At 43.0% G+C, this 21,395-nt stretch overlaps 1 protein-coding gene across 2 annotated transcripts in view; it reads left to right on the top strand.

Annotated features, from left to right (window-relative positions):
- SMYD3 (SET and MYND domain containing 3) overlaps nt 1-21,395 on the top strand; it is a 1,191,717-nt gene that overhangs the window by 1,152,478 nt on the left and 17,844 nt on the right. For both annotated transcript variants that reach the window (XM_077283161.1, XM_077283160.1), the window contains one exon: nt 886-994. In XM_077283161.1, coding sequence (XP_077139276.1) covers nt 886-994 — 109 coding nt within the window. The remainder of the gene's footprint in view (nt 1-885; nt 995-21,395) is intronic.

Here is a 21,395-nt window from a genome sequence, read left to right as displayed (position 1 = left end):
CCTTTTCCTTGTATTGTTGATTCTTTTAATGTACATCTAATAAAGATATTTTTTATGGGACCTATTGACTGTGTTTCTCTGTGGAGTGTTAGGATAAAGTCAATCACTGTCAAGAAAGTAGGAGGATGAGCCCTCAGTAGAATTGTAGAAAATAGCCCACCAAGTTTTTCAAGAAGATGATGCTTCAGGTAATGCCAACTTTTTTTTTTACCTTGAAGCATCTTTTTTAGCATTTGTATTGTCATTTACTGAGCGCTTTTTGACTGCCTGTGCTTTGTGATCTCTTTACTAGCATTTTTGGTAATCTTTTCTATTTGGGCTTTCAAGATGTTTCTTTAACTCCATTCAACGATAAAGAAACCCATAGTTCTTTTTGAAGCAACAATTTTGACAAAATGCTCAAAAAGAGTCTGGGCCATTTTCCGAGCGTCTACCAAGCCATACCTTTGACATTTGCAATATAGTATAGAGATGGATGAACGATCAAATTACTTCTTTTACCAATAGGCATCTTTGGAAACCTAAAACGGTTAAAAGACGCCCAACAGACAACATATGAATAGCAAGTCGTTTTTTCATACAAATGCATATGCTCATTTCTTTTACCTTTTAGTTAGTGCTTTTTTTAAAGCAATTTAAAGACTGGAATCTGGCTGAAAAAAACATTGTATGCACATACCCTTATTGGTGCGTATATTATTCCTGCGATCAATTCCCTATTTGATTTAACTGCTAAGTGCTACACATTCAGCACAAAAGCGTCATATTATGTTTTCCATTAATTACCTGATTTATGTATCCTAACCTTTTCTGCATGCTGTTTTTCAAAGTAAATTTAATTTTTTAGGAAACGAAAAATTATTATTTTTTTAAATTTGTTTTCAGCTTGTATTATTCAAATTACCATCCGGTACGGGCTATCCAGATTATTAAAGTGGGCAAGCTCCAGCTACATCTGGGCATCCTTCCTGACGCTATGACTACTCTCATGCAGGTCAGTACAATGTTCCACTTCTAATAAACTATTTTCAGTTAATTGTCTTTTTTATTATAATTTGAAGCACACACTAGGCATTTTGTTGTTTTGATTTAAGACTTCAGTGTTGAGAACTGACATAACCATGCAGAACATCACTGTTGTCAGTGATCTGATACTGGAAAATACAGAAAAGACAGATTGTGTCTTCTCTGCATCCCATCTCGGCTTTTTTTGCCACAGGAAACATAGATGATGTCATTAAATATGAATCTGTGAGTCAGCCACTTTATGGGGTACAGAATTAGCAGAGATTGGTACTGTATTCAAAAGGGAGCTTAGAGATTTCTCTGTCACATAGAAAGGTGTCAACATTGTAAATGAGATATGGCACATTACTCATTGCCACCGAGGTTCTACTCCAATGATATTGATGACCTGTCATTAGGATAGGTCAATATCAGATCGATGAGGGTTCGAAACCCGGAAACCACTACATTGTTGCTTAGTGCCCTATGCTGCCAGCTGAAGAACTTAATAGCACAGCTTTGGCAACTTTTTAATGGCTGCTGTAGGGTATTGTAGATCCACTCCAATTCATTTGAATAGAAGTGGATCTGCATCTCCCTCAGTCAGCTCAGTCAAGTGCAGCATATCTCTATCAACTGTTTAGTAGCTGCTGCCATATACTGCAGATCTTCTGATAGTCACGTAAGCAATATTTGGCTGTTACTGGTGCTCAGAACATCTGATTGGTGACATATCTCCACTGATCTGATATTGATGAGCTATCGTAAGGATAGTTCATCAATATCATTGTAGTGGAACAATACTTTAAGCCTGTAGTCACAAACCCATCTAGCGGTTGATGTTGTGTGCAGGAAAATGCAGTGTGATCAGTGAGAGAACAGACTCTGGAGGAGCACTTCATTAGAGAAACATGTCTTTTCACAACTGGAGCTTCCTTATACAGAAATTGGACATGTGACCTTGGTGTGAAAGATAAAATCAAGTGAAGAAGTTTTTTATGGATCCATTTCAGTGTGAATCCATATTAAGATGGAAACATTGAGAAAATTGAGCAACTTTGAATGAGGCGGTATCATTAGTGCTAGACTAGCAGAGACCAGTCATTTAAAAACTGTAAACCTTGTGAGGTTCTCTCATATTGTCAAGAGTAATACGGAGAATGGTGTGATCCAGTGAAATGGAATCCTGTGGTCATAAACAACTGAATTGCAAAAGGGATCAGGGGGGATTTAATAACAGGTGACCAGTTTAAGTGCAATTGTTAAGAGAAAGAGTAGAGCAAAACTCCAGTGAGAAAAAACGCGCAAAAATTAGATTACTGAGCAGTGGAAAAACAATACCTGGTCAGATAAATTTTCATTATAAATAATTTGGTATAAGTAGCATGAATTGAAAAAACCTTCCTGTGAAGTATCAACAGTTCAGGCTGGTAGAGGTGGAGTAACGAGTGGGGAATATTTTCTCTCACACACCGCTGGTTCAGTGATAACTGTGGATGAATGTTTGGACAATGGGGGCTTATTACCTCCAGTAGGCATAGATGCCCAGAAATGATACACGTCGAAGCACACGTTCGCTCTATCACCACCATTATTGTCTACGGCAAAATCAGCGCTTAAGTCCGAATCCCGTTTTGTGGGGGATTCTGATATAAGCCTCGATGTGAGCCACTGCACAGGTGCCTAAACACAGTGAAAGCCCCCTATGGCAGAAGGACACTTACAGCAGGACAAAGCACGATGGTGGTAGTCATGGATTGGTTCTGCAAACAGCAAGTTTATCTTGATTTTCTGGCCTGGTCTCCAGATCTTAATCCTGTAGACAAAGTAGAACAGTCTGGTCAAAGCATGTCAGAACCTCCTTTTAATTTGCGTCAACTGCAAACAGCTTTCCTGTTCAATAGTCCAGCAGAATGATTTAAAAACCAATCTGCAATATACCACAAAAATTTGCTGTGATTCAAATGGAAGTCCAACATGCTACTAAATGGATGTCTCTAATACCATGGGGATTCAGAGTAGATTATTATTTAATGATGTGGGGACTGCTTTATTAGACCCTTAAGTTACAGGAATCCAGCAGAAGGGGATTGAACAGTTTATTCAATGATTTTTAAAGTATTACTCAATACTGTTCATATCGTACATCTATATCTTATTTTATATGCAAAATAGCAAAAATCAAAATGAACCACTTTTTCTATTGTGTGGGCTAGGCTGTATAACTTTCATAATAAAGATGCTGCAAAGGAGAATACTTCATGAAAAATGCCTACTATTCACTTTGTTACTGAAATATATTATCTGAAATATTGTAATTTTTTTCAAATTTAATTTTCTTTATTAAAGCACTGTAATAATGTCCAAAATCAATTCTATTAACAAAAAAACCCAATATCCCCTGCCAAGAAAACATATAATAGGAGATCGTGACAAAGCAAGGTTTCTTAAGGAAAACAACAAGGAATTAACATTTGTACTTTATAAATCTAGAATAACACTGGTGTTTCTGGAGATAGGGCTGAGGAGCTGTTGGTCACATAATGGCATATAATTAAGCTGTGCATACAGAAATACTCACTCCTCAGCACATTTTAGAGTTCAAACTCTGTGGGATCAGCATCCTTTCAATGTCCCTGATGCTATTACCAGAACACCTTTGTTGATGTTAATATCTTGAAACTAGGGATAAGTGAACCCGAACTGTAAAGTTTGACGTCGATGCCGGACACATAGTGTCTGTTACCGAACCCTGAACACAGACTTTTTAATGTACGTCCGGTTTCCTGTTTGGGTTCGCAGCGCAGCCAACAAACTTCTAGACTGCGGGCACTTCCGGCATAGCTGTGTTTGGCCATGTGTATTGGTGCAGAGGGTCAGCCCCTACTAAGAACTGAATGACACTGTGAATTTAAGAGACAATACTCTAATTTGTGTGCACTTGGACTAGTCCCTTCTCCCCTTCAGCTTGCTGTGTGTTTTGTTTGGGGCAAGAAGCAGGAAGTATGTTGGGTAAGGAAGTAGAGAGGGAGCCTAGTTGTCTGTGAGACAGGCAGGATGATAACTGTGTCCTAACAATGAGAGACTGGTAAATTAACTAACTGCTACAAGGGAGAAGATAATGCCCGGTTACTGTAGAATCGATCACCAGGACCGTGTCAGAAGGAAAGAGTCACATCGCACATCCAAGTAGTTCTCCTGAGGCACCTGTAACCTGAGAGCGAAAACAATGCTGTGGTACCAGTAATCTCTCAATATTGAAGGTGGGAAGGAGACTTGCCCAGATCCTGAAGAAGATGGATCAGTAGTCCTGAAGGAAGAGCTCAACACAAAAGACTCAGCTCTGCTACATCCAGGTCCACGCAGCAGATACAAGACTTTTATTGTAAGCTACAGTACTGTGAGTGAGACAGCGGTGTTCAACTGTGTTAGGGTATAGAGCAGGCTTCTTTAGCTAGGACGCTGTAGCAGCAAGGCACGATTATCGGAATCCAGGTAGGAAGTTAAAAGAGAGAAGTTTTTAAAAATTCTTTATACTGTTTGTATTGAACTTTGCATTGTCATAGCTGGAGCGCAGCTTCTATTACATGCTCCAGCTATCTCCCTTTGTATTTATGATTACTGTTACAATACAGTAACTGTTAGTATTATTTTCCATCATATAATCCTCTGTTTTTCAATAAAGCTGTGTAGTTTAGGCACTGCTACATTGGCATGGCTATGACTGGCCGGCGCACCACGTGACCCAGCCTGTATATAGCTCGAATCACAAGTGCCGCTGTCATTATGCTCTCATTAGTGTAGGAATAGGATGCAGCTGGAATGAGGGACAAATTCTGAATGTGCACTCTGCAAAAAAGCTGCGATGTGTACTCTACAACCCATATCTGTGTGGAGTACTGTGCTAAAAGCCGTTGTGTGTACTTTGCAACTCATGTCTCTGGGGGTACTGTGCCAAAAAGCCACTATGTGTACTCTGCAACCCATATCTGTGGGAGTACTGTGCCAAAAGCCACTAGTTGTACTCTGCAACTCCGCCTGTGAGAGTAATGTGGTTTTAAGCCGCTGTGTGTACTCTGCACCCTCTGCCTGTGAGAGTACTGTTCCTTTAAGCCACTGTGTGTACTCTGCAGCTCTGCCTGTGAGACTACTGTGCCATTAAGCTGCTGTGTATATTTTCCCTCCCCACCTGTGGGAGTAGTGTGACAAAAAGCCACTGTGTGTAATCTACACCTCCACCTGTGAGAGTACTGTGCCTTTAACCCCTTCAAGTCGCGGCCCTTTTCATTTTTGCGTTTTCGTTTTTCACTCCCCTCCTTCCCAGAGCCATAACTTTTTTATTTTTCCGTCAATATGGCCATGTGAGGGCTTATTTTTTGCAGGACGAGTTGTACTTTTGAACGACACCATTGGTTTTACCATGTCTTTTACTAGAAAACGGGAAAAAAATTCCAAGTGCAGTGAAATTGCAAAAAAAGTGCAATCCCACACTTGTTTTTTGCTTGGCTTTTTTGCTAGGTTCACTAAATGCTAAAACTGACCTGCCATTGTGATTCTCTAGGTCATTATGAGTTCATAGACACCTAATATGTCTAGGTTATTTTTTATCCAAGTGCTGAAAAAAAATTCAAAACTTTGCTTAAAAAAAAAAAAAAAAAAGTGCCATTTTCCGATACCCGAAGCGTCTCCATTTTTCGTCATCTGGGGTCGGGTGAGGGCTTATTTTTTGCGTGCCAAGCTGACGTTTTTAATAATATCTCTTTTGTGCAGATACGATCTTTTGATCGCCCGTTATTGCATTTTAATGTAATGTCGCGGCGACCAAAAAAACGTAATTCTGGCGTTTTTAATTTTTTTCTCGCTACGCTGTTTAGCGATCAGGTTAATGCTTTTTTTTATTGATAGATCGGGCGATTCTGATACCAAATACGTGTAGGTTTGATTTTTTTTTATTGTTTTATTTAGGATGGGGCGAAAGGGGGGTGATTTCAACTTTTATGTTTTTTACGGTTTTTTCATATTTTTAAAAACATTTTTTTTTACCTGTGCCATGCTTCAATAGCCTCCATGGGAGGCTAGAAGCTGGCACAACTCGATTGGCTCAGCTACATAGCAGCGATCATGAGATCGCTGCTATGTAGCTGAAATGCAAGTGTGCTGTGAGCGCCGACCACAGGGGGGCGCTCACAGCAGGCCGGCATCAGCAACCATAGAGGTCTCAAGGACCTCTATGGTTACTGTCCTGACACATCGCCGACCCCCGATCATGTGACGGGGGTCGGCGATGACGTCATTTCCGGCCGCCCGGCCGGAAGCTTTAGTTAAATGCCGCTGTCTGCGTTTGACAGCGGCATTTAACAGGTTAATAGCGGTGGGTGAATAGCAATTTCACCCGCCGCTATTGCGCGCACATGTCAGCTGTACAAAACAGCTGACATGTCGCGACTTTGATGTGGGCTCAGCGCCGGAGCCCACATCAAAGGGGGATTCACGGCATGCGCAGTACATGTACGGCGCATGTCGTGAAAGGGTTAAGCCGCTCTGTGTACTCTGTCCCCCTCCACCCCACCTGTGAGAGTACTGTGCCTTTAAGCCGCTGTGTGTTTTCTAGTAGTCATGGAAATAAATATTTGGCATCTCATTGCCATTAAGGGTACATTCCCATGATCAGGAAGTAGCAGCGCTTTGCAGGCAGCATATTTTCACTGCGTCCAAAGCGCTGCATTCTAATCACACAGATAAATCTGCATGTGTTCACTGAACAATGTGGATTTACCACATCCAATACATACAGTGGGGCAAAAAAGTATTTAGTCAGTCAGCAATAGTGCAAGTTCCACCACTTAAAAAGATGAGAGGCGTCTGTAATTTACATCATAGGTAGACCTCAACTTTGGGAGACAAACTGAGACAAGAAAATCCAGAAAATCACAGTCTGTTTTTTTATCATTTTATTTGCATATTATGGTGGAAAATAAGTATTTGGTCAGAAACAAAATTTCATCTCAATACTTTGTAATATATCCTTTGTTGGCAATGACAGAGGTCAAACGTTTTCTGTAAGTCTTCACAAGGTTGCCACACACTGTTGTTGGTATGTTGGCCCATTCCTCCATGCAGATCTCCTCTAGAGCAGTGATGTTTTTGGCTTTTCGCTTGGCAACGCGGACTTCAACTCCCTCCAAAGGTTTTCTATAGGGTTGAGATCTGGAGACTGGCTAGGCCACTCCAGGACCTTGAAATGCTTCTTACGAAGCCACTCCTTCGTTGCCCTGGCGGTGTGCTTTGGATCATTGTCATGTTGAAAGACCCAGCCACGTTTCATCTTCAATGCCCTTGCTGATGGAAGGAGAATTTGCACTCAAAATCTCACGATACATGGCCCCATTCATTCTTTCATGTACCCGGATCAGTCGTCCTGGCCCCTTTGCAGAGAAACAGCCCCAAAGCATGATGTTTCCACCACCATGCTTTACAGTAGGTATGGTGTTTGATGGATGCAACTCAGTATTCTTTTTCCTCCAAACACGACAAGTTGTGTTTCTACCAAACAGTTCCAGTTTGGTTTCATCAGACCATAGGACATTGTCCCAAAACTCCTCTGGATCATCCAAATGCTCTCTAGCAAACTTCAGACGGGCCCAGACATGTACTGGCTTAAGCAGTGAGACACATCTGGCACTGCAGGATCTGAGTCCATGGTGGCGTAGTGTGTTACTTATGGTATACCTTGTTACATTGGTCCCAGCTCTCTGCAGTTCATTCACTAGGTCCCCCCGCGTGGTTCTGGGATTTTTGCTCACCGTTCTTGTGATCATTCTGACCCCACGGGGTGGGATTTTGCGTGGAGCCCCAGATCGAGGGAGATTATCAGTGGTCTTGAATGTCTTCCATTTTCTAATTATTGCTCCCACTGTTGATTTCTTCACTCCAAGCTGGTTGGCTATTGCAGATTCAGTCTTCCCAGCCTGGTGCAGGGCTACAATTTTGTTTCTGGTGTCCTTTGACAGCTCTTTGGTCTTCACCATAGTGGAGTTTGGAGTCAGACTGTTTGAGGGTGTGCACAGGTGTCTTTTTATACTGATAACAAGTTTAAACAGGTGCCATTACTACAGGTAATGAGTGGAGGAAAGAGGAGACTCTTAAAGAAGAAGTTACAGGTCTGTGAGAGCCAGAAATCTTGTTTGTTTGTTTCTGACCAAATACTTATTTTCCACCATAATATGCAAATAAAATGATAAAAAAAACAGACAATGTGATTTTCTGGATTTTTTTGTCTCAGTTTGTCTCCCATAGTTGAGGTCTACCTATGATGTAAATTACAGACGCCTCTCATCTTTTTAAGTGGTGGAACTTGCACTATTGCTGACTGACTAAATACTTTTTTGCCCCACTGTATCTATCGTAGTCTCGCAACAGAAATTGATATGCTGCGCCTTGTAAACCCGCGCTATGGGTGAGTTTACGCAGCATCAAATAGAAGCTCAGTGAGCATGGAATTTCTTTAAATCCCATCCACGGTGCTTGTACTGTACAATGCAGCATTTTGAATGCTGCTAATCCTGATCATGGGTGCGTAACCTTATAGGCCAAAGACATAGTTTTTCAGGACCGCTGTGTTTTCTAGTAGTGTGGTAAATTAATAATTGGCATCAGCCATCTCATTGCCATTTATAGGCCAAAGTAATTTGCCAGGACCACTGTGTGTTTTCTAGTAGGGTTGCAAATAAATAAATCTACTCTTCCATCATCTCTTTGCAAGTAGTTAGATAAAACACATCCAAAAATTGAAAGAGCATCAAATAAGGGACGTGGACATAGTCTCATAGTGGTGGTGTAGATGATGCAGGGAGAGGTCGTGGTCATTCTGTACCTGCTACGTGCCCAAATAACAACACCTTCCTCTGATGCACACAGGAGACAGGACATTGCCACCTGCAGAGTCTTTCAGCATGTTGCAGACTGGCAAGAAAGGCAGGGTTGAGGAGTCGGTGGAAGATGATGCCAGGGATCATGAGGTCCGAGAGCTCACATGGAGCGGAGGCCATCCTAGTGACATGCCCAATTTGAAGAAAGTGGAGGTGGGTGTGCTGCCACAGCAGCACAGCAAAAGAGGGAGCAGGGTGCAAAGGTTCAGAGGGCAGCCCCTAGCCAGTATGTCAGCTGCTACTGCCCACCGCACCTCTGAATTAATCACACCAATACCAACTCAAAAGAGCTCCTTGGCATGGAATTTTTTCAGGAAATGTGCTGCTGACAGGCATCAGGTAGTTTGCACGCTGTGCCATCAGACCCTGAAGCAAGGCATAAATGTTCTGAACTTGAGCAGTACCACCTGTATGGCAAGGCATTTGAATTCCAAACACGAGGTGCAGTGGAGCACACACCTTAAAATGCATAACAGATCTGAGCTTCCTCCTGCTCCCTCTTCTGCTGTGGTCTCGACCTCTTCCTCCCGCTCACAATCAACAGGGCCTCCTGCCTCCCTGCAAGGAGAAGATGTGACAGCATCACCAGCACCAGTGTTACGGAGCATCTCCACACTGTCCCATGGAAGGGTTCAGCTTTACATTCCCCAAACCCTTGAGTGAAAGAAGAGATACCCCCCTAGCTAACCATAAACCATGGAGCTGGATGACAGCATTTCCAAATTACTGGCCCTTGAAATGCTACCATTCCGGCTGGTGGAGATGAACAGCTTAAAAAAACTGATGGCGGTGGCCGTCCCAGAGTACGTTTTTCCCAGCCGCCACTACTTTTCCAGGCGGGCCATCCCTGCCATTCACAACCATTTTGCAGACCAAATCAGGTATGCACTGTGCAATGCAATCAGTAGCAAGGTGCACATAACCACCGATACGTGGATCAGTAAGCACCGCCAGGGACGTTATATCTCCCAAACTGCCCACTGGGTAAATGTAATTGTGGGCTGGGACAGAGGCAGAAGGTGTTGTAGCCCATGTCCAACCACCACCGAAGATTGCTGGATGTTTATCTGTTCAGGTTGCCTCCTACTCCATTTTCTCAACTGCCTCCTCATCCGATCACAGTAAGACCTGCATCACCAACTTCAGCACAGAGGGAAAACGGCAGCAGGCTGTTCTGAAACTCATCTGTTTGGGCCCAAACTCAGGAGCTGTGGACAGGGATCAAATCGCAGACAGATTAGAGGTTGATGCCGGTGAACCTCAAGCACAGCCTGCTGGTGCGATAATGACTGAAATTTCGTAGCAGCTCTGGTCCTAGCTGGTTTGAAGCACATCCCTTGCCTGGAGCATTTGCTGAACTTGACGGTGCAGAACTTCCTGAAAACCTACCGTCACATATCGGACCCGCTGCTAAAAGTGTGGGCAGTGTGTACACCATTTCTGAATTCTCACTCTGCTGCTGCATGCCTGTCTGCGCTGCAGCGTCACTTCTGTCTTCCCGCTCACCGGCTGATATACGACATACCAACAAGGTGGAACTCCACCTTGCATATGCTGGTGAGACTGTGAGAGCAGCAGCAGGAAATATTGGAGTTTCAGCTGCCAAATACACAGCTGAGTTGCTCATGGGAACAGCACCAATTCACCAAACATGATTGGCCCTCCATGTGGGAAGTGAGTGCCGTCTTGCCCCAACATTGATGATGCCATCATCACTGTTACTATACCAATTATATACATGCTGGAAAAAACAATTCAGGACATGATGCATGCAGTAGTTGCACAGGAGGGAAGAGGGGCAGGGCCAATTCACACAGTTGTCAGGCCTGTCATCTACACGTCTCGCACGGTAGATTACTGTCCGTACAGCGGCCAGGGACCCAGGTGTGCATCCAAGGGACAGTTTGGGAGGATGATGAGGAGGAGGAACAACTTCGTTCAGAGTAGGGTGGCACTCAGATCAGCTTACATGTCTGGGGGATACAGAGTACCAAGACGATACACCTCCCACCGAGGACAGCTTGTCGTTGCCTCTGGGCAGCCTGGCATACATAAGCCAATACATGCTGCAGTTACCAATGTAGATGACGGTGGCCACCTTGCTGGATCCCAACTGCAAGGACAATGTACCATCATTACTTTTGTCACTGGTGCGGGAGCACCAAATTCATGATTGCAAGCAGACTTTTGTAGAGAAACTATTGATGGTTTTCCCACCTGACAGCAGGGGCTCAGTGGAAGAACAAGGCAGAGGCGAAAAAGGAAGTCACCAACACAGCTGGGGTACCACCAGCACCTCGAAAGGCAGGATTAGCATGGCCGAAATGTGGCAAACCTTTATGAGCACGCCACAACATACAACACCACCATGTAATAGGGTTCGTATTAGCAGAAGCCAGCGTTACAACAACAAAGTGGAAGAGTATGTGTCCACATGTCTCTATGTACTACATGTTCTGTGGGTGACATTTTTAATACAATTCTATGGGAGTACTCTGCCCCTTGATCTTTGGATGAAATTTTTACCCTGGCTACCAGTAGCAAGCCTCGCCAGCTAAATCCAAGATCATAGTACCAGCTTTTTGTCAGCTCCTGCTTGTACGTTACTGGAGGGGAAATTTTGGAGTTGTGGGGGAAATGTGAAAACATGTTCTGTGGGTGAAATTTTTATGGGGGTACTCTGCCCTATGTTCTGTGGGGGTACTTTGGCCCATGCTCTGTGTGTGAATTTTTTTTATAAGATGCTGTAGAGGTACTTTGCCTCATGTTCTGAGGGTAAAATTTATAAGCTACTTCTGTAGGGGTACTCTGGCCTATGCTCTGTTGGTGAAATTTGTAAGCTGCTTCTGTGGGGGTACTCTGGCACATGCCCTGTGGGTGATATTTTTAAGAAGATTCTGTGGGGGTACTCTGCCCCAAGCTCTATGGGTGATTTTTTTTTATAAGATTTTGTTGGGGTACTGTGCCCTACCCTGTGGGTGAAGTGTGTAGGCTGCTAATGTAGGGGTCCTCTGCCCCATTTTCTGTGGGTGAAATTGTTAACTGGACTGGCGGTAGCATGCATCAGTCTTTGTGAGGGCACTGTTAAAATGTTTGTTATTCATTTACTTCCTATTTTACCATTATTGCTATGCTGACAGAACCCCTTTAAGTCATTTTCCTATCCACATTTCTTTGCAGGGCACTTGTCCTGCTCTTACCCCCATTCTGCTTCCTTTTGCAGCCCTCTAAGGCCGGCGTCACACTCAGTGTAAGACAATACGGTCCGTTTTTTACGACCGTAATACGGCCGTAATACGGAGAAATGTTCCCAAAATAGTGGTCCGTATGTCATCCGTAGGCAGGGTGTGTCAGCGTATTTTGCGCATGGCATCCTCCGTATGTAATCCGTATGGCATCCGTACTGCGATATTTTCTCGCTGGCTTGCAAAACCGACATCGAATGGATTTATGTGCTCAAATGTTCGGTAAAACATATATACAGTATATATATATATATATATGTCATTGAGACACATATATATATTCTGTATTTATATTTAATTCAGCGCGATATCTGTGAAAAGCCGGTAATTCAATTGCCGGCTTTTCATTTCTCCTTCACAAAAACCTGACATGATATGAGACATGGTTTACATACAGTAAACCATCTCATATCCCCCTTTTTTTTGCATATTCCACACTATTAATGTTAGTAGTGTGTATGTGAAAAATTTGGGCGCTGTAGCTTGTAAAATAAAGGGTTAAATCGAGGAAAAAATTTGGTGTGGGCTCTAGCTCAATTTTTTCTACCAGAGCGGTAAAGCCAGTGACTGAGGGCAGATATTAATAGCCAGGAGAGGGTCCATGGTTATTAGCCCCCCCTGGCTACAAACATCTGCCCCCAGCCACCCCAGAAAAGGCACATCTGGAAGATGCACCTATTCTGGCACTTGGCCACTCTCTTCCCACTCCCGTGTAGCGGTGGGATATGGGGCAATGAAGGGTTAATGTCACCTTGCTATTGTAAGGTGACATTAAGCCAGATTAATAATGGAGAGGCGTCAATTATGACACCTATCCATTATTAATCCAATTGTTTGAAAGGGTTAAAAAAACACACACACGCACATTATTAAAAAGTATTTTAATGAAATAAACACAGGTTGTTTTAGTATTTTATTGTTCTCTCAATCCATCCGGAACACCCTCGCTTGGCAAAATAATAAACCCACAATATACATACCCTCTGAGGAACTGTCAGGTCCCACGAGGTAATCCATCTGAAGGGGTTAATTATTTTACAGGCAGGAGCTGCGCTAAAGCACTCGCTCGTGTCTGTAATCCCCGGGTGCTGAAATGAAAGCTGCGTGATCTGTACTTACATTGAGTTGCGGTGAGGCGCCCTCTGGTGGATGAACTCATATGAACTCGAGCGTGGGAACTTTTCCAAGGCTCCAGTTCATGAGAACATCCACCAGAGGGCGCCTCACCGCAACTCAATGTAAGTAAAGATCACTCAGCTTTCCTTTCAGCACCCGGGGGATTACAGACACGAGCGAGTGCTTTAGCGCAGCTCCTGCCTGTAAAATGATTAACCCCTTCAGATGGATTACCTCGTGGGACGTGACAGTTCATCAGAGAGGGTATGTATATTGTGGGTTTATTATTTTGCCAAGCGAGGGTCTTCCGGATGGATTGAGAGAACAATAAAATACTAAAACAACCTGTGTGTTTATTTCATTAAAATACTTTTTAATAATGTGTGTGGTTTTAACCCTTTCAGACAATTGGATTAATAATGGATAGGTGTCATAACTGACGCCTCTCCATTATTAATCTGGCTTAATGTCACCTTACAATAGCAAGGTGACATTAACCCTTCATTGCCCCATATCCCACCGCTACACGGGAGTGGGAAGAGAGTGGCCAAGTGCCAGAATAGGCGCATCTTCCAGATGTGCCTTTTCTGGGGTGGCTGGGGGCAGATGTTTGTAGCCAGGGGGGGCCAATAACCATGGACCCTCTCTAGGCTATTAATATCTGCCCTCAGTCACTGGCTTTACCATTCTGGCGGAGAAAATTGCGCGGGAGCCCACGCCAATTTTTTCCGCGATTTAACCCTTTATTTTAGCAGCTACAGCGCCCAAATTTTGCACATACACACTACTAACATTAGTAGTGTGGAATATGCAAAAAAATGGGGATATGAGATGGTTTACTGTATGTAAACCATGTCTCATATCATGTCGGGTTTAGGCAGGAGAAATGAAAAGCCGGCAATTGAATTACCGGCTTTTCAATAACACCGCTGCGTATTTCTCGCAAGTCACACTGCTGGTCCGTGTGGAATCCGTATTTTTCTCACCCCCATAGACTTTCATTGGCGGATTATTTGCGCAATACGCAGACAAACGCAGCATGCTGCGATTTTCTATGGCCGTAGAAAGCCGTATAATACTGAACCGTAATATACGGCTGATAGGAGCAGCCCCATTGAGAATAATTGTGCCGTTTGTTTGGCGACTTTTACGGACGTATTTTCTGCGCTCTTACGTCCGTAAAACTCGCTAGTGTGACGCCGGCCTAATACTGATAATTTTACAGCCATTTTACAGCATTAAAGTTTGGGTCCCCATTGACTCGAATAGGATTCGGAGTCAATTTCAGGTCAAGTTCGAGTTCCGAACTGGACTTTTTTAAACATCCGTTTGCTACTTCTAATGTATAATATCAAAAACAACTGCAGCTAGTTTATTTACCAGTGTGTATAACCAATGTCCATTTAATTATGATGAGAAAGGAGAAGAAAATGTCTTACGGATCATATTTGCGCATTATAGTGCATCATTATTCCATTCTCATGGAATTACGCAGGGTAATTGCACTAGTTTCTCTCTTTTTAATAAGCAGAAACTACTACTTTAATTACTTTTATTTTTTTAATTTTTTTATTAGCACTGAAAAGATGACACCAATTATAATGACCATTAAAAAGACTCTGGTTAGGCAATTTCTGCAAGACATATTTGTCAATTATTGTATACACAAAAAAGACCTGTGTAGTTCCCCTGAAACTGGTTTACACATTCAAAACATAAAATTTCATTAAGAGGAATGTAAATATTTGCATACTATTAAATTCTTCAGCTACTTTATACAATATGTAATATAAATCATCAGGCAGTGTCATCGTATGTTTTCCACATCTTCGCTGGTTGGTATCTAGTGCTGTAGCTCCATTTTAGGCCAGTCTCACGCATCCAGATAATTCCGATACCGGAGAAAACGGTACCTGAGTTATCCGTGTCCGTGTGCTCACGTGGCACATCAGTGTGGCACACGTGCTGCAGCCGTGTGCCGCCTGAGGACCACAAGGACCGTGCAGGAGAGACAGCGCTACAGTAAGCGCTGTCTCCAGCGTGTGGTGCTGAAGGCGGCATTCATCTCTTGTCCCCTGCAGCGCTCGCAGGAGAGAAGAGATTAAAAATCTATTTTTTATTTTTGTTAAAAATAAAGTTTGGGGTCACCTCCCACCTCCCACCCACCGTGCGCCCGCCTGCTTGCAGATAAATACTCAAACAAAATAAGATGATGGCTAAAAAGCCATGGCCAGCTCACCGATCCTTGCAGGCGCACGGAGCTTCGTCTCGGATCCAGACGAGGGATAATTACAAAGTAGAAACAGAAGGTGCTCCAGCTCCAATAAAAGAGATTCTTTATTAATGGTTAAAATCCAGTGACATAATAAATCCTTGCTGTAATACAAATGTGGGGGTACAGAGCCCATGCAACGCGTTTCGATCGCTGCCGATCTTAATCAATGCAATGCATTGGATTTTAACCATTAATAAAGAATCTCTTTTATTGGAGCTGGAGCACCTTCTGTTTCTACAGAGAAATACTCACCCAGCTCCCGCGATGCCTCCTCTCAGTGCCGGCAGCCTGTCCTGTGTGAGCGGTCACGTGGTACCGCTCATTACAGTGATGAATATGCGGCTCCACCCTTATGGGAGGTGGAGCTGCATATTCATCACTGTAATGAGCGGCACCACGTGACCGCTCACACAGGACAAGCTGCCGGCGCTGAGAGGAGGCATCGCGGGAGCTGGGTGAGTATTTCTCTGCAAGTGGGTGGGTGCACGGGGGGTGGGGAGGGGTGGTACACGGGAGGTGACCCCAAACTTTATTTTTAACAAAAAAAACTTGATCTTTCATCCCTTCTCTCCTGCAAGCACTGCTTTCAGCCCAGCAGGACAGAAGGGACGAATGCTGGCTTCAGCACCACACACAGGGGACAGCGCTTAACTGTAGCGCTGTTTCTCCTGCGGCGGTACGTGCACACGGAGCAGAGTGCACACTGTTCTCCGTGTGCACGTGTGCGGGACGCTTTGCGGACTGTGCTGCCGGAGAAAAGCAAACATGTCTCCGTGTTTTGCACACGGACACACGGTCCATGAAAACACGCAGGCATGTGCATAGACCCATTCATTTGAATGGGTCTACGTGTGTCAGTGTCTCTGGTACGTGAGAAAACTGTCACTACACGTACCGGAGCCACTGACGTGTGAAACCGACCTTAGTCAGTAGAAACCTTCTACAAATGAGACACCAGGCACAGGAGGCTCCCACATTACTTATTCAAAGTTTGGTAGTTTGGTGTTCAAATTGATGCAAATTATTTTTCTGTCAGATTCATGAGTTGCAGTTGGCCACATACAGGTTTCTAAGTTGCATTATGTGATTGTGTACAGATTAAAGAGGTCGTGATTAAATCTTAAAGGGAACCTGTCAAGTTCTCAAACGCTATTAACCTGCAGATACGTGTGATAGAAGCTGCACTGTTGGTTTAGAATCATCCAGCAGCTATATGGGTTAAAATGGTTGTAGCAGACAGGGAATGGTTAGCTCAACCCCAGGGAATACTGGAGAAGTTGTTATTGTGTCCTGGACATCCACAAGTAAGATGTGTGCTAGAGAGTCTCCTGTCAGACTGAAATCAGACAAGCTGTATAGACCAGTTCTTCCTGGGAAGTGATTGCTGTAATTATAGAAGGACTCAGGGCAGCCAGGATCACCTTTATTACCTCAAGACAGAAGTGAGAGAACTACAGGGATCATCATCCCTCACCCCACCTCACTGTATGAGCAAGGCACTTTCTGCTTAGATAAGACACTGTATGAAGAGAAGTTATCTATGAAGAGACGTTATCTGTGAAGATATTTTCATATATGTTGATGAAGCATTGCATGAAGAGAAGTGATTCTGTGTCATGAAAAGAAACTTGAATAAAACCCCTGTGATTAACTTCAACTCATAACTGTGTCACAGCTATGTTCCTGTAAACCGTTACCTCCTCTCTACTGTGATATCCGCTTACTGATGTTTTATTCCCAAGAAATCCATACTATTCTTAATATGTAAATGAGCAGTTAAGCTCCATGGGCCTGACACTGATCTGTAAGGGAATCTGCCTCCAGAGTTTATTTTAAATATAAGGGGAAGCTACCAGCGTGAGACATGTACAGTGGGGCAAAAAAGTATTTAGTCAGTGAGCAATAGTGCAAGTTCCACCACTTAAAAAGATGAGAGGCGTCTGCAATTTACATCATAGGTAGACCTCAACTATGGGAGACAAACTGAGAAAAAAAAATCCTGAAAATCACATTGTCTGGTTTTTTATCATTTTATTTGCATATTATGGTGGAAAATAAGTATTTGGTCAGAAACAAACAATCAAGATTTCTGGCTCTCACAGACCTGTAACTTCTTCTTTAAGAGTCTCCTCTTTCCTCCACTCATTACCTGTAGTAATGGCACCTGTTTAAACTTGTTATTAGTATAAAAAGACACCTGTGCACACCCTCAAACAGTCTGACTCCAAACTCCACTATGGTGAAGACCAAAGAGCTGTCAAAGGACACCAGAAACAAAATTGTAGCCCTGCACCAGGCTGGGAAGACTGAATCTGCAATAGCCAACCAGCTTGGAGTGAAGAAATCAACAGTGGGAGCAATAATTAGAAAATGGAAGACATTCAAGACCACTGATAATCTCCCTCGATCTGGGGCTCCACGCAAAATCCCACCCCGTGGGGTCAGAATGATCACAAGAACGGTGAGCAAAAATCCCAGAACCACGCGGGGGATCCTAGTGAATGAACTGCAGAGAGCTGGGACCAATGTAACAAGGTGTACCATAAGTAACACACTACGCCACCGTGGACTCAGATCCTGCAGTGCCAGACGTGTCCCACTGCTTAAGCCAGTACATGTCCGGGCCCGTCTGAAGTTTGCTAGAGAGCATTTGGATGATCCAGAGGAGTTTTGGGAGAATGTCCTATGGTCTGATGAAACCAAACTGGAACTGTTTGGTAGAAGCACAACTTGTCGTGTTTGGAGGAAAAAGAATACTGAGTTGCATCCATCAAACACCATACCTACTGTAAAGCATCGTGGTGGAAACATCATGCTTTGGGGCTGTTTCTCTGCAAAGGGGCCAGGACGACTGATCCGGGTACATGAAAGAATGAATGGGGCCATGTATCGTGAGATTTTGAGTGCAAACCTCCTTCCATCAGCAAGGGCATTGAAGATGAAACGTGGCTGGGTCTTTCAACATGACAATGATCCAAAGCACACCGCCAGGGCAACGAAGGAGTGGCTTCGTAAGAAGCATTTCAAGGTCCTGGAGTGGCCTAGCCAGTCTCCAGATCTCAACCCTATAGAAAACCTTTGGAGGGAGTTGAAAGTCCGTGTTGCCAAGCGAAAAGCCAAAAACATCACTGCTCTAGAGGAGATCTGCATGGAGGAATGGGCCAACATACCAACAACAGTGTGTGGCAACCTTGTGAAGACTTACAGAAAACGTTTGACCTCTGTCATTGCCAACAAAGGATATATTACAAAGTATTGAGATGAAATTTTGTTTCTGACCAAATACTTATTTTCCACCATAATATGCAAATAAAATGATAAAAAAACAGACAATGTGATTTTCTGGATTTTTTTTTCTGTTTGTCTCCCATAGTTGAGGTCTACCTATGATGTAAATTACAGACGCCTCTCATCTTTTTAAGTGGTGGAACTTGCACTATTGCTGAATGACTAAATACTTTTTTGCCCCACTGTAGATCAGGAGAGCATGTGACTGTCACATTATCAGTCATTACATATCTCGCCCTGGTAACACCCTTTTCATTTAATTTTAAATAAGCTCTGGAAGCAGATTCTCAGGGAGATCTATGTCCGCCTATAGATCTTAACAGCTAATTTACATATTTAGAATAATGTGGATACTGTGGAATGAGACATTGGATCTCAGATATCAAAGCATTGTTATTCAGCTTCATATGTCCTACATGACCATACAGACTGCTTAAAAGGGTTGTTCCTATTGACAGATTTTCTTTAAGTTTCCACCTACCATTTAATGATGTCCCTTCATGTGCACTAATAATGTCTCCTGAGTTCACACATATACAGTAATAATGTCTCCTGAGTCACCCTTATGTACAGTAATAATGTCACAAGTCCTTGCATGTCCAGATACCCTATACACAGTATGATGCCCTCACTGCTGCCTTATGCACAGTGTGATTCCCACAGATCTCCCTTATACACATTATGATGTCCCTGTAGCTCACCTATACACAGTATGAAGAGTTCACAGCTCTCCTATACACAAGATAATAGACCCACAGCTCTCCTATACACATTATGATGGGCCCACAGCTTCCCTATACACACTATGATGAGCCCCAAAGTCCCCACATAGTATAATGTCCTTACTTTTCATGCACAATATGATAGCCCTCAATATCTTCCTATACACAGAATAATGGCCCATTTTAAATTGTATAATGCCCCCACACTGTATGATGGCACCAATGGTAGTACTTACATTATAATGCCTCCAAACACCCCAATAAATATTATAATACCCAAAAGACCTTCTATGCACAGTATAATGCCCCAATTCCCTTATACACATTATAATACCCAAAAGCCCCCCATACAAAGTATAATACCCCAAAACCCCTTACACACAGTTCGATAGCCACCCACACTAGTCTTCACATAGTATATTGCCCCCAAAACCCCTCTACACATGCCCCCGTAGCCCCTACACATAGTGCAATGCTCCTATGCAGTTTGATGACCCCATAATAACATCACACTGTACGATGGTCTCACCCCGCAATCCTCACACAATATAATGCCCCATCTTTCTATTCACAGTGTAATCCCCCCTCACATTGTATGATATCCAACGACATTTGTCCTCACACAGTATAATTGCTCCAAAGCCCAACTATTAAGATTATAAGATCCTCACACTTTATTATGGTCCTCACAGTAGTCCCCCACACTGTATGATGTCCCCACACGTAAGTCCCCCTTAGCTCTCCTATACACAATATAATGCCCCCATGCTATCTGGTGACCCCAACAGTAGCCCCGACTTTGTGTATTGACAAACTAACAACTCTAACAATCAACTCAATGACATCTGCTCAACAGTCTCCCCATCAGCACTAACCTGCAGCTACAAAATTAAAATTACTGCTTTTAAAGACATCAGCTTGCTAAGGGCGATTGGAAACATTCTTGCTCACATTCGGAGACTTAGAGTAACTCTTGTTTTATTTTATTTTTTAAACTCTAAAAAAATACAAATGTCAACAACAGTTACAAATCTCTACTGACACAGGTGCTTGGTTCCTTTATGTCACAGAATGCTGACATTTTATTGTGTCATATTTGTATAGTTGTAAAGTCCATACTAGTTATCCATGAATGTGAACTCCCAGACAATCTAGTACGTTCAGCACATATAGTAAAGTGTTATTAAAACCAACCAAACAACTACAGTATTTATTGCATGTTCCTAAAAATCTCAGACAAAGAAGAATACATCTTTTGATGATCTGTCTGGATTTCCTTATAAAATCTCTCAGAAAATTAGAGGAATAGCTAAACTGAACACATATAAATAGAGTAATAGAACACCAGTGTCTCATTTAGTTCACAGTTCCCCTTCCCTGTAACAGACCATGTGCCCATTCCACTGCATGTTCTCATTATGCAAAAAACTGCGCAAAGTCATTTGCTGTGTGAGTCACATCAGAACTCATTCATTTTAATCAGTCTGGGATGAAATACAAAGTAGCAAAAGAGCTGTCTTCTGATTTCTGCCATATGTGTGTAGTGCAGTTCTAGCTAATTGTTTTCGCTATCATGATCCAATATTGTGGTAATCAATCTGCATTCTTTTATGTGCTCTTGTGATTTTTATGCAGTCATATTCCCTATTTCAGTGTGGATGGGAAAGAGAAAGGGTGGTTTTTTTTAGTTTTCACAAAGGATCGTGTAATTACAGTCTTTTTTCATTCCCTCTATTCTAGAAGTATGAGAGATATGTGGGATATGTGATACATCAGGGCCCTGTCCTGATCTAATGATCACACCATATCAACCTAA

The sequence above is a fragment of the Ranitomeya variabilis genome, chromosome 2 (assembly GCF_051348905.1).
Source record: "Ranitomeya variabilis isolate aRanVar5 chromosome 2, aRanVar5.hap1, whole genome shotgun sequence".
Lineage (NCBI taxonomy): Eukaryota > Metazoa > Chordata > Amphibia > Anura > Dendrobatidae > Ranitomeya > Ranitomeya variabilis.
The sequence above is the reverse complement of the archived record's forward strand: the minus strand, read 5'-3'. Positions and strand labels throughout refer to the sequence as shown.